Here is a 14,516-nt window from a genome sequence, read left to right on the forward strand (position 1 = left end):
CTGGTGTAACACTGATGTTGAATTCATTTTCTTAGCACTAATAAAATAACTTTTATTTTGGAAAATGTGCTTGGCTTTACGACTTTCCCGCTCCTAAAATGATTTGTAGGGTAACTGAAATTAATCAAATCCCCAAAAAGGGTTAAAAAAAAAAAAAAGAAGCTCCATGGGATTTTTTTGTTGCAGTACCCACAGTGGCCACCATGCAAACATTGTCTTCACGGCAGAGTGGGCGGAGCTCTATCCAGTTCGTATAAGACATCCATGCGCGCGAGTCAAACACGGAGAAGTGTAACCGATTCTTTTGAGTGAACCGATTCCACAGATTCAATACACGGAAGTGAGCTGTCGTTCCCGCTGTGAGGTCACGTGTCCCCTCCTCCCCTCCGCCCCTCTCCGTGTCCCCGTGTCTCTCTGCCTCACATGACCTGACTGTTTGTCCTCGTGATCACTCACTTCCACCTCCGCCTGTCACTCACGGAATACCGCGGTGTTTTTTGTCCCTGATGGATATGCTCGAACAGAGTCTGGACACCGTAAGGTAAACCGAGCCGACACACACACAAGCTAGCAGCTACATGCTACATGCTACTCCTCCCCCCCCGACAGCTAGTTTTGTTGTAAGCTAACCGAGGCCTGAGCTGCAGTTAGCTTAACAAACTAACAACAAACAAACATCAGCCTTTAATCCGCTTTCAGTGTAAACGCACTGAGCTGAGTCAGAGTTCGACTCAACACACACTCACACACACACACACACACTATTTCACACTAAACTACGATGACGACAGAAGCTACGTCAGCTAAGTTAGCTTCCGCTAGCTAACATAAACATAAACAAACCGAGCACAGTATTCACAAAGTTTCTGTTTTAAAATGTCAAACGTTTTAAACTGAAGAACGTTTTTATTATTATTATTATAATAATAACAAGAGTTTATCTTTTAAAGTAAAACTTAAAAACAACCAATAATACTTAATTAATCCGTCATCTGAGGGAATTTATTACGTGGACATGTTGTCAATCATCGATGACTCAATCACCAACTATTTTGATATTTATATTTTAATATTTAAATTTAAATATCTTTTAATTTGTGTTTTTCAACAAAAAAATAATTCAAACTGAATATATGTGTGTATATATATATATATATACATATGTGTGTGTATATATGTGTGTATATGTGTGTGTGTATATATATATGTGTGTGTATATATGTGTGTGTGTGTATAATGTGTATATATGTATAATGTGTATATATATATATATATATGTGTATATGTATGTGTGTATGTATATATATATATATATATATATGTATATATATATACATATATATATAGACATTTTAAGTGTATATACACATATATATATAAATACACTTATATATACATATATACATACATACACAGATACATATATATATATACATATACACATATATACATCACATTTTTGGTGTTGAAAATGGACACAAAAGGGGCGTGGCCACGGCAGCCGTTATGTATGTATATATATATATATATATATATATATATATATATATATACACACACATATACATATACATTTTGGCAAATTAGGACCATTGGCGTCGACACAGGAAGTGACCTGTAACTTTGTCGCACATTATTGACCGATCAGCTCCATATGACCTTTGACACTTAATCACGGTGATCGTCAGAAACTTTAAGACTTTTACTTCAGTATTATTATATAATAATATTCTGGTAACTTACTTGTACTTCTACTCAAGTGTATCCCCTCTAACGTACTTCATACAGGATTGTTTGCAGCTTTAATCATCACTATTGTTTATGTTTTTATGTCTGTTTTGCAGCCAAGAAAAACAACAAGAAGAAGCGGTGCAGGGATCTGAAGGTAAGAACTAACCAACTCACTATTATTGACACGGTTAATCATCATTCCTTTGTTTATGGAGCAAAGAAACCAGAAAACATTCACATTTAACATTTAATAAAGTAAGATCTGCCTCTGTTCTGTGCTTCACTCTCTGTGTAGAAGCAGCAGCAGACGATCAGAGCAGCGTGGCTGTAGCCAGTGTTCAGCAGACTGCAGCGTTTGGAGATCACAACATACAGTATCAGTTCCGCTCAGAGGGGGGGCAGGTATGTGATCATTGTTTATACACTTTAATAAAAAGATTTTTAATTTAAGGTCTACGATACATGTTCATGTTTCTGTCATTTTTCAGCTTCTTAAATTTGAATATTTTCATGTTTCTTTCATTTTTCAGCTTCTTAAATGTGAATATTTTCATGTTTCTGTCATTTTTCAGCTTCTTAAATGTGAATATTTTCACGTTTCTGTCATTTTTCAGCTTCTTAAATGTGAATATTTTCACATTTCTGTCATTTTTCAGCTTCTTAAATGTGAATATTTTCATGTTTCTGTCATTTTTCAGCTTCTTAAATGTGAATATTTTCACGTTTCTGTCATTTTTCAGCTTCTTAAATGTGAATATCTTCACGTTTCTGTCATTTTTCAACTTCTTAAATGTGAATATTTTCACGTTTATGTAATTTTTCAGTTTGTTAAATGTGAATATTTTCACGTTTACGTCATTTTTCAGCTTCTTAAATGTGAATATTTTCACGTTTCTGTCATTTTCAGCTTCTTAAATGTGAATATTTTCATGTTTCTGTCATTTTTCAGCTTCTTAAATGTGAATATTTTCACGTTTACGTAATTTTTTAGCTTCTTAAATGTGAATATTTTCACGTTTCTGTCATTTTTCAGCTTCTTAAATGTGAATATTTTCATGTTTCTGTCATTTTTCAGCTTCTTAAATGTGAATATTTTCACGTTTCTGTCATTTTTCAGCTTCTTAAATGTGAATATCTTCACGTTTCTGTCATTTTTCAACTTCTTAAATGTGAATATTTTCACGTTTACGTAATTTTTCAGTTTGTTAAATGTGAATATTTTCACGTTTACGTCATTTTTCAGTTTGTTAAATGTGAATATTTTCACGTTTACGTCATTTTTCAGCTTCTTAAATGTGAATATTTTCACGTTTCTGTCATTTTCAGCTTCTTAAATGTGAATATTTTCATGTTTCTGTCATTTTTCAGCTTCTTAAATGTGAATATCTTCACGTTTCTGTCATTTTTCAACTTCTTAAATGTGAATATTTTCACGTTTACGTAATTTTTTAGCTTCTTAAATGTGTATATAAACGTGTTTGTTGCAGTGAGCGAGCACGGTGGCATTGTGACGAGGTTAAATATTGATATAGATCTAATGAAAGCGAGTAAACAACAACAACATCATGTATGAATGTATTATTCATGTCGTTATTTTGCTTCATGCGGACACACTCACACGTTGCTGTGTGTGTGTGTGTCAGGTTTGTCGTGTGTTTGTTTTTGTCAGATTGCTTCAAACTGTTCCCTTTTTTGCATCAGGAGGATGGGGAGCTGTGTGTGTGTGTGTTTCCCACAGTCACATGACTCAAGTGTGGATGAAGATGATGATGATAATAATGAACATTGAGCATTAATGAAGTGCGGCTCGTCCGAGCGATCATGTGACTCCTCTCTGCTCTGTGATTGGCCGGCGGAGGCTGCTGTCACATGTCAGTCAGGAGGAGAGTCACATGACGCCAGAGAATAACAAAAACCCATTCTTGGAACAAACCAGCTCAATTTTCTTATCCTGAATAAATTGGATGAGGGACGTGGTGAAAGGGTGAGGTTTGGATTATCACGACGGAGACGTCTGTCACGTTAGAACATGATCAACAAATCGACGTGTCAGGTAAGAAGAGTCGGTTATTCTCTTTATCAGGACACATCTCACTTTAACTTCTCTACGTTCAGTTTGAATGTTTAGATTCATTTAAGAAGCTGAAAAATGACAGAAACATGAAAATATTCACATTTCAGAAGCTGAAAAATGACAGAAACGTGAAAATATTCACATTTCAGAAGCTGAAAAATTACAGAAACGTGAAAATATTCACATTTAAGAAGCTGAAAAATTACAGAAACATGAAAATATTCACATTTCAGAAGCTGAAAAATGACAGAAACGTGAAAATATTCACATTTAAGAAGCTGAAAAATGACAGAAACGTGAAAATATTCACATTTAAGAAGCTGAAAAATGACAGAAACGTGAAAATATTCACATTTAAGAAGCTGAAAAATTACTAATAATAGAAAATATTCACATTTAAGAAACTGAAAAATGACAGAAACGTGAAAATATTCACATTTAAGAAGCTGTCTTTCTAAGTTTATGTCGACTAATTTCTCCGTTCATTGACGACTTATTGATGAGTGTTTGTCTCACCTGTAAACGATGATGATGATGATGATGATGATGCTCCAGGTGACGTACAGGGTGGTCCAGGTCAGTGAGCAGCACCTGGACGGTCATGATGATGGAGGTGGAGCGGTGAGCGTGGTCTCTGCTGCAGCGTTCTCTGCAGCTCCTCAGGCCGTGGCTCAGGTAAAGGATCAGTGCGCGACATGGAGGAAACAAGGACTCTGATTGGTTATCATCATCGTGAACATGTGTGTGTGTGTGTGTGTCAGGCTGTGATCCAGAACTCCTTCAGTAATGGTGGCAGTCCAGCAGCAGACGCAGTGGGAGGTGAAACGCGCTTCGCTTACTTCCCGGCGACGGCGGTGAGCGACGGGACGGTGTCTGTGCAGACGGCCGCCACCGCTGACCCCGCCCTCGCACAGGCGGGAGGAGGTGAGTGGCTCCTAACACTGTAACACAAACAGTGACTCATCATCATCATCATCATCATCATCATCATCATGGTTAATGATGGATGTGTTGATCAGCGTTTGTCGTCCACAGCCACAGGACAGTTCTACGTCATGATGACGCCGCCTGACGTCATTCAGACGGGAACGCAGCGCACCATCGCTCCACGCACACACACTTACTCTGCGTGAGTTTACACACACACACACACACACTTACTCTGCGTGAGTTTACACACACACACACACTTACTCTGCGTGAGTTTACACACACACACACACACTTACTCTGCGTGAGTTTACACACACACACACACACACTTACTCTGCGTGAGTTTGCACACACACACACACTTACTCTGCGTGAGTTCACACACACACAAAGTTTCAAAAGTCTACACAAAATTCCCAAATTCAACTTAAAGTTCCAAAATTTTCACTCACTTTCAAAAGTCACTCACTCTCTCACACCAAAGTCACTCACTCTCCCACACCAAAGTCACTCACTCTCCCACACCAAAGTCACTCACTCTCCCACACCAAAGTCACTCACTCTCCCACACCAAAGTCACTCACTCTCCCACACCAAAGTCACTCACTCTCTCACACCAAAGTCACTCACTCTCCCACACCAAAGTCACTCACTCTCCCACACCAAGGTCACTCACTCTCCCACACCAAAGTCCATAGAGTAAATCAGTGATTTTAACATCACAGCACACAGGAGTTGTTGATCCACTGCTGCCTCCATCACTAACTTACAGTTAGTCATATAGTAAAATTTGGCTTTTGAAATATTTAATTTAGACTTAACTCAGTGACACAAAGTGACCAAACGAGGCAGCAGAGGACCAGCAGCTCCTGTGTCCCTGTGACTGGTTTTCTCTATGGACTTTGGTGTGGGAGAGTGAGTGGTTTACAAACTTCAGTTTACACAAGGAAAAGTCTGTCTAACAGTTAAAGATAAAGTGTGTTTACGTGTTTGTTTACATGTGTGTTTGTGTGTTTACGTTCTCTCTCTCATGAATAATGTATGACATCATCATGAGTAAAGAGTGACATTTTTTTTCTCTGATGTTTTCACAGGAGTGAGAGTGAACTGCTGCAGCGTGATGATTGGTGAGGACACACACACACACACTGTCCCTGTGTCAGTCCTTTCAGGATAAAATGAAAAAACAAAACCCATCACAAATTGTTAATTTGAATTTCAAAATAAAAAAAAAACTGATCAAAATAAAATTAAAGATGAATAAAAAAAATCATAAACGGTTTGCTTTTCAAGATAAAATGAAAAAAAAACCATCACAAATTGTTAATTTGAATTTCAAAATAAAAAACAGATTACAAACTGTTAATTTGATTTTCAAAATAAAATGAAAAAAAGCATCATAAATTGTTAATTTGATTTTCAAAATAAAAAGGAAAAAAACATCACAAATTGTTAATTTGAATTTTAAAAATAAAATAAACAGATTACAAATTGTTCATTTGATTTTCAAAATAAAATGAAAAAACCCATGACAAATTATTAATTTGATTTTCAAAATAAAATGGAAAAAACAGATTACAAACTGTTCATTTGATTTTCAAAATAAAATGAAAAAACCCATCACGAATTGTTCATTTGATTTTCAAAATAAAATTAAAGATGAATAAAAAAAATCAAATACGGTTTGATTTAAAAATAAATAAATAAATAAACCCTGGTAATTTGATTTTCAAAATAAAATGAAAACACGAGACCACAAACTGTTAATTTGATTTTCAAAATAAAATAAAAAAATAAAAACGATTACAAAGTGTTAATTGTATTTTCACAATAAAACGTAGCCCAGCAGTGAGACAGTGGTTGAGGAATAACAGTGATATTTCACTGCTTTTGCATCAAATCTGATTGTTTTACACAAAGATGACGACGACACAGAATATTATTCAACAACTATATCAAAGTTCAGTGTGGAAACGTTTCACTTTATTCCTGTTTACGCCCATAAAAAGTTAAGTTTCCACTTTGCACACACACACACACACACACACACACACACACACACTCTTGATGTCACACACGTCTGCACTGACCTCAGTCCAGTGTTTTTAAACGTCTTCTTCCATCAGGACAGAGGAAATGAGCTCATTGTTCTTTATCTGGAAACAAATGAGTCGACTATAGTTTCACTTTCAAAGTCTCAGTCTTCTCGTTTATTCAGTTTTCAATAGAATTAGTTTTTGTGTATATGTGAGTTTTTGTGTACATGTGAATGTGGGGACGAACTAACTGATAATAACAAAGGCCCATTTTCACATTCTGGGCTCGTTCGTTCCTGCGTTTGAACATTTAAATATTAATTAAGACGATAAACAATAACTCATATAAGAGACAAAAAAAATTATCCACGTTTATGTCTACGTCACATGATCATCACGTCTTTATCTTCACTGTTAGACAGACTTTAACAACAGGAAACTGAAGTTTGTAAACCACTCACTCTCCCACACCAAAGTCCATAGAGAAAACCATTGATTTTGGCTCACAGGGACACAGGAGCTGCTGGTCCTCTGCTGCCTCGTGTGGTCACTACTACTTAGTTTCAAAATCTACTTAACATTCCAAAAATCTACTTTACATTCTAAAATTCTAATTAAAGTTTCAAAATCTACTTAAAATTCTACTTAAAGTTTCAACATCTACTTAAAATTCTTCTTAAAATACCAACATTCTACTTAACATTCTAAAAATCTACTTAGTTCAAAATCTACTTAAAATTCCAAATTCTACGTAACATTCTAAAATTCAACTTAGTCACAGAATTATACTTAGTTTAAAAATCTACCTATACATTCCAAAAATCTACTTTACATTCTAAAATTCTACTTAAAGTTTCAAAATCTACTTAAAATTTTAAAATTCTACTTAAAGTTTCAAAATCTACTCAAAGTTTCAAAATCTACTTAACGTTCCAAAATTCTACTTATCTTTAACTGTTAGACAGACTTTTACGACAGGAAACTGAAGTTTGTAAACCACTCACTCTGCCACACCAGTAACAGTGTCACTGATTCTGTGTTTGTCTGCAGGAAAATGGACGGACCTCGAACTCCCAGAGATGAGAGGAGGAGAGCGCAGCATAATGAAGGTGTGTGTGGCCACCAGAGGGCACTGTTGAGTCTGTGAAGACCTGATCCTGGACATGAGAGGATTGTTGTTTTTAACCTGTTTCTGAATTCACCTCCAGACTTTTACTTTGTTAAGGGTTGAGATTAACACTTAATGTTGTCAGGGTTTTTAAGTCTTTTTAACTTTATTCTACAGTTTGACTCTGTTCTGTTTAGATTCTTGTGTCGGACGACACTCTCTGACCAATCAGTGGGATTAGGGATTATAAGTAGATTTTGGAATTATGAGTACATTTTGGAACTTTAGGTAGATTTTGTAACCTTTAGTAGATTTTGGAACTTTAAGTACATTATGGAACTTTAAGGAGATTTTGAAACTTTAAGTAGATTTTGGAACTTTAAGTAGATTTTGGAATTTTAAGTAGCTTTTGGAAACTTTAAGTAGATTTTAGAAACTTTGAGTAAATTTTGGAACTTTAAGTAGATTTTGGAACTATAAGTAGATTTCGGAACTTTAAGTAGATTTTGGAATTATAAGAAGATTTTGGAACTTTAAGTAAATTTTGGAATTATAAGCAGATTTTGGAATTTTAAGTAAATTTTGGAATTATAAGCAGATTTTGGAATTTTAAGTAGATTTCCAAGTCTTTTTAACTGTAATCTACAGTTGAGTCTTGTGTCAGATAAATAAACGTGTCCTTGTTTCTTCCATCAGTTGAAAGACGACGCAGAGACAAGATCAATAACTGGATTGTGACGCTTTCCAAAATAATCCCAGATTGTAACGTGGACAGCACCAAGACTGGAGCAGTGAGAGCCTCCGTCACATGACTTCACCTGCTACTGTCATGTTCACATCATTCACACGTTCACATCATTCACGCGTTCACATCACGTTCACCTGTGCGTCTGCTTCCTCCTCCAGAGTAAAGGAGGAATCCTGTCCAAAGCCTGCGATTACATCCGTGAGCTGAGGACGAGCAACCAGCGTCTGCAGGAGAGTGTGAAGGAGGTGGAGAGGATACAAGTGGACAATGAGCTGTGTCGACAACAGGTAAACAAGAGCCTCAACAAACCACTCACTCTCCCACACCAAAGTCCATAGACCAGTGATTTTAACATCACAGCACACAGGAGTTCACAGGAGTTGTTGATCCACTGCTGCCTTCATCAATTCGGCTTTTAAAATATTTCATTTAAACATACTTCAGTGACACAAAGTGACCACACGAGGCAGCAGAGGACCAGCAGCTCCTGTGTCCCTGTGAGCTAAAATCACTGGTTTTCTCTATGGACTTTGGTGTGGGAGAGTGAGTGGTTTACAAACTTTCCTGTTGTTAAAGTCTGTCTAACAGTTAAAGATAAGTAGAATTTTGGAACGTTGAGTAGATTTTGAGACTTTAAGTCGAATATTGGAATTTTAAGTAGAATTTTGGAATTCTAAGTAGAATTTTGGAATTCTAAGTAGATTTTGAAACTTTAAGTAGAATGTTACATAGATTTTTGGAATTTTAAGTAAAATCTTGGAAGTTTAAGTAGAATTTTAGAATGTTACATAGATTTTTGGAATTTTAAGTAGAATTTGAAATTTTAAGTAGAATTTCAGAATGTTACGTAGATTTTTGGAATTTTAAGTAGATTTTGGAACTTTAAGTAGTATTTTAAGTGTTCTATACTTAAACCTACAGTCTACAATCTCTATGGGCTTTGGTGTGGGAGAGTGAGTGGTTTACAGACGTCAGTTTCCTGTCGTTAAAGTCAGTCCAACAGTTAAAGATAAAGACGTGAACACGTTCGTGGATTTAATCTGACGTAGATTTCACGAGCAGAGTCTCGTCTTCTCGTCTTTTTTTTTTCAGATGGAGGAGCTGAAGAACGAGAACGCTCTGCTGAGAGCTCAGCTGCAGCAGCACGGCATCGAGGTCGTCGGAGAGACGCCGCCGCCGCCGCAGTGACCACACACACACACACACACACACACGGGGACGCTCGTGACACGTCAAACCAACGTAGCGGCGTTTGACGACGGGGTGAAAAAACCACGACGAGGACTTTGTGCGTTTTTTCCGAACCCTTCGCTGTCGTCGGCTGTCGATGGAGATGATTGACAGCGCAGTAGGAAACAAAGATGGAGACGACTCGTCTCTCACAGACTGTCTCATGTTTGTCCTCTCATCGTCTTCTGCCCCACAAATATTAACTTAGTTCATGCTTTCATCCTCTGTGTCCTTTTAAACTTGTCTTATTATTATTAATAATGTTGTTTTTAGCTGCTTTAATTTATTAGTGCGCATGTTAACACACACACACACACACACATGGATGATGTAAATACGCCGCATCATGTTTTAAACACAGACGTCACAGGACGACGCGGCAGACTTTTCTCTGGGAGTAAACAATCAATAATCAATTCTTCATCATCAAGTTGTTTTTAGCCCCGCCCACAAAATTTAAACACAATGTTATTTGTGTTTGTGTCCACAGGGAAAAAAACCCAAATAACAACAACACACATGGAGACCTTTAAAGGGATAGTTCAGGGGTTTTTGGAAAAACATCCACTCACTCTCCCACACCAAAGTCCATAGAGAAAACCAGTGATTTTATCATCACAGGGACACAGGAGCTGCTGGTCCTCTGCTGCCTCGTGTGGTCACTTTGTGTCACTGAGTTAAGTCTATTTAAAAGAACTCCTGTGTGCTGTGATGTTAAAATCACTGGTTTTCTCTATGGGCTTTGGTGCAGGGAGAGTGAGTGGTTGACAAACTTGAAGACCTAAAGATCATGTGACGTAGACGTCGTAGACTTGAACGGACGTGGATTTTATGAACTGAGTCGTGGACACAAAATGGCCGACTTTGTTAAACCAACAACAACAAAAAAAACCGCTTTATCCCTTTAATGCATCTAATTTGTGACTGTGTGTGTTTAAAGCTGTGGTATGAGAGTTCCTCCACGTCATGTTTTTTCATTCATTCGAGTTGTTTGGACAAACAAACAAACAGACTGACTTCCTGTGTGCAGCGGCCTCACTGTTCTCAGGTTCAACAGTAAAAGTAAATAAACAAATAAATCACTTTTTACAATAAAAATAAAAACTTTCACAAACTAAGAAACTGAACTTTGGTTGTGTTTCATTATTTAATCCGAGTATTATAATAATTTTTATTTAAATCACAGTTAAAGGACCAGTGCGTAAGATTTAGTGGCACCTAGGGGTGAAGTTTCATATGACAAAGGTCAAAGGTTAAAAACTGAAATAAATAAAAAATAAACAAACTTAGCAAAGGAAATGTTGAAAATGTCAATTTTAAAACTGAAAATTATTAATAGGTTGAAAAATTACAGCAAGTAGAAAATATTCACATTTAAGAAGCTTAAAAATGACAGAAACGTGAAAATATTCACATTTAAGAAGCTGAAAAATGACAGAAACGTGAAAATATTCACATTTAAGAAGCTGAAAAATGACAAACGTGAAAATATTCACATTTAAGAAGCTGAAAAACGACAGAAACGTGAAAATATTCACATTTAAGAAGCTGAAAAATGACAGAAACGTGAAAATATTCACATTTAAGAAGCTGAAAAATGACAGAAACGTGAAAATATTCACATTTAAGAAGCTGAAAAATGACAGAAACGTGAAAATATTCACATTTAAGAAGCTGAAAAATGACAGAAACGTGAAAATATTCACATTTAAGAAGCTGAAAAATGACAGAAACGTGAAAATATTCACATTTAAGAAGCTGAAAAATGACAGAAACATGAAAATATTCACATTTAAGAAGCTGAAAAATGACAGAAACATGAAAATATTCACATTTAAGAAGCTGAAAAATGACAGAAACGTGAAAATATTCACATTTAAGAAGCTGAAAAATGACAGAAACGTGAAAATAGTCACATTTAAGAAGCTGAAAAATGACAGAAACATGAAAATATTCACATTTAAGAAGCTGAAAAATGACAGAAACGAGGATTATTGTGGTCAGATTAATGGACACAGGTAATATTTGTCAACAGTGAAGCTCAGCAGACCGACAGGCGTCTGAGTGTCTGTGTCTCTGTTTGACGTCGCTGATCTCTGATCTCATGTCCTCGCTCTGATTGGGACACGAGGATGTTTTCTCCACCACAAACATGGAGGTCTTTGAACACACACACACTCTTTCACCGTGTTTTCACTCACTCACACGCTCATAATAACACATTCATACACGTTTGTTTACAGTCACATGATCACGTCTTTATCTTAAACTGTTAAACTGACGTTTGTAAACCACTCACTCTCCCTGCACCAAAGTCCATAGAGAAAACCAGTGATTTTAGCTCACAGGGACACAGGAGCTGCTGGTCCTCTGCTGCCTCGTGTGGTCACTTTGTGTCACTGAGTTAAGTCTAAACTTCAGATTTTTGGTAGTTAAAGTCTGTCTAACAGTGAGCTAAAGCTTCAGAAACGGTTTAGAGTTAAGCTCAGACAGGGGGCGCTCACAGTGCAGTCCTCTCATATTATGGTCTGTACTTGTCAAAACCATGAACTGTCCCTTTAAGAGGATTCCAGGCTCGTCCTTGCTGGGATTGGGATTAACCGACCGCGCTCGCTCACTTCCAGTAATCTGCCCTGAAAATTCCACACACGTCGGGGAATTTCCCACAGTCACAGAGCTCCACGCTGCCCCCTTCACACTGACGGTGGTATTACACTCACATGAGACATGAGGACAGAAGGACATGAGGACAGAAGAACGTAAGGACATGAGGACAGAAGAATGTAAGGACAGAAGGACTTGAGAAGGACGGGTTCAGATGAAGATGGTGAAAGAGGACAGAAGGACATGAAGACAGAATGTAAGGACAGAAGGACTTGAGGACAGAAGGACTTGAGAAGAGAAGGTTCAGATGAAGATGGTGAAAGAGGACAGAAGGACTTGAGGACAGAAGAACATGATGAAGATCAAAGGACAGAAGGACATGATGAAGATCAGAGGACAGAAGAACATGATGAAGATCAAAGGACAGAAGGACTATGATGAAGATCAGAGGACAGAAGGACATGATGAAGATCAGAGGACAGAAGGACATGATGAAGATGGTGAAAGAGGATAGAAGGACAGAAGGACATGAGGACATGATGAAGATCAGAGGACAGAAGGACATGATGAAGATCCGAGGACAGAAGGACATGATGAAGATCAGAGGACAGAAGGACATGATGAAGATCAGAGGACAGAAGGACATGATGAAGGTCAGAGGACAGAAGGACATGATGAAGATCAGAGGACAGAAGGACAAGATGAAGATCAGAGGACAGAAGGACATGATGAAGGTCAGAGGACAGAAGGACATGATGAAGGTCAGAGGACAGAAGGACATGATGAAGATCAGAGGACAGAAGGACATGATGAAGATCAGAGGACAGAAGGACATGATGAAGACCAGAGGACAGAAGGACATGATGAAGACCAGAGGACAGAAGGACATGATGAAGATCAGAGGACAGAAGGACATGATGAAGATCAGAGGACAGAAGGACATGATGAAGACCAGAGGACAGAAGGACATGATGAAGATCAGAGGACAGAAGGACATGATGAAGATCAGAGGACAGCTGAGGTGAACGTCCTGCTGCAGCGTCTGCTGAGGTGAAAGTGTCCTCCTCTGGTGACTTTGTTTGAACAGCAGATTACTGATTACACACAGATCGTTAATCTGTCTCTCTTCATGTTTTCACTCTTCAGGTTTATTTAGTCTCAGTCATAAACAGCTGAGTCATGATCAGTCAAACGCTCACAAACTCACCACTTCACAACAATCAGTCATTTAGAGGAAAAACAACAAAAACTGTCATTTAGAGAACTCTTACTAAAGTAAAGGTCAAAGTTCAGCGTTTACATCTTTATCTGAGTCTGTAAACCACTCACTCTGCCACACCAAAGACCACAGAGATTACAGTTAGACAGACTTCAATATACTACTTAAACTTACAAAATGTACCTAAATTTCCAAAATCTATTTAAAGTTACAAATCTACTTAAACTTCCAAAATCTACTTAAATTTCAAAAATATACTTAAAGTTCCAAAATCTACTTATCTTCACTGTAACACTGACTTTTCCTTGTGTAAACTGAAGTGAGTAAACCACTCACTCTCCCACACCAAAGTCACTCACTCTCCCACACCAAAGTCCATAGAGTAAACCAGTGATTTTAACATCACAGCACACAGGAGTTCACAGGAGTTGTTGATCCACTGCTGCCTCCATCACTAACTTACAATGACTGATTTTAGTGAATTCAGCTTTTAAAATATTTAATTTAGACTTAACTCAGTGACACAAAGTGACCACACGAGGCAGCAGAAGACCAGCAGCTCCTGTGTCCCTGTGAGCTAAAATCACTGGTTTTCTCTGTGGGCTTTGGTGTGGGGGGAGTGAGTCAGATGTGGGACTTCCACAAAGCAGAAAGAGTGGACATGTCGGGGTCAGGAGTTTCTCCTGTGCAGAGTTGGGTAACTGCTGCCAGGAAAGGGGCGGAGCCTCAAGGGGAGATGAAGCAACGTCAAAGTGAGTGAGTTTGTATAAAAAGTCAGTGTCGCTCTGGACAGAGTCAGAGAAGCTGAGACGAAAGAGAGAGAGAGAGTCTGA

The 14,516-nt window shown here is 37.6% G+C and overlaps 1 protein-coding gene across 1 annotated transcript; it reads left to right on the plus strand.

Moving 5' to 3' along the window:
• The first annotated feature begins 419 nt into the window (after positions 1–419).
• On the plus strand, positions 420–10,967 carry usf2l (upstream transcription factor 2, c-fos interacting-like). The gene is made up of 11 exons (XM_083910631.1): positions 420–541; positions 1,845–1,885; positions 2,027–2,133; positions 4,361–4,480; positions 4,567–4,729; positions 4,841–4,934; positions 5,833–5,865; positions 7,825–7,883; positions 8,579–8,673; positions 8,789–8,917; positions 9,723–10,967. Exons 1-11 carry the CDS (start codon positions 507–509, stop codon positions 9,816–9,818), a joined length of 972 nt encoding a protein of 323 aa, XP_083766757.1. The 5' UTR covers positions 420–506; the 3' UTR covers positions 9,819–10,967.
• The last annotated feature ends 3,549 nt before the right edge of the window (positions 10,968–14,516 follow it).

This window comes from Microchirus variegatus (genome assembly GCF_963457635.1).
Source record: "Microchirus variegatus genome assembly, chromosome: 2".
NCBI lineage: Eukaryota > Metazoa > Chordata > Actinopteri > Pleuronectiformes > Soleidae > Microchirus > Microchirus variegatus.

What these genes read in the sequence shown, in the direction of transcription:
- usf2l (XM_083910631.1), top strand. Translation starts at nt 507, where the DNA reads ATGGATATGCTCGAACAGAGTCTGGACACCGTAAG. An exon ending in CCTCGCACAGGCGGGAGGAG is followed by an intron (nt 4,730 to 4,840) that starts GTGAGTGGCTCC and finishes TGTCGTCCACAG; the next exon opens with CCACAGGACAGTTCTACGTC. An exon ending in ATGAGCTGTGTCGACAACAG is followed by an intron (nt 8,918 to 9,722) that starts GTAAACAAGAGC and finishes TTTTTTTTTCAG; the next exon opens with ATGGAGGAGCTGAAGAACGA.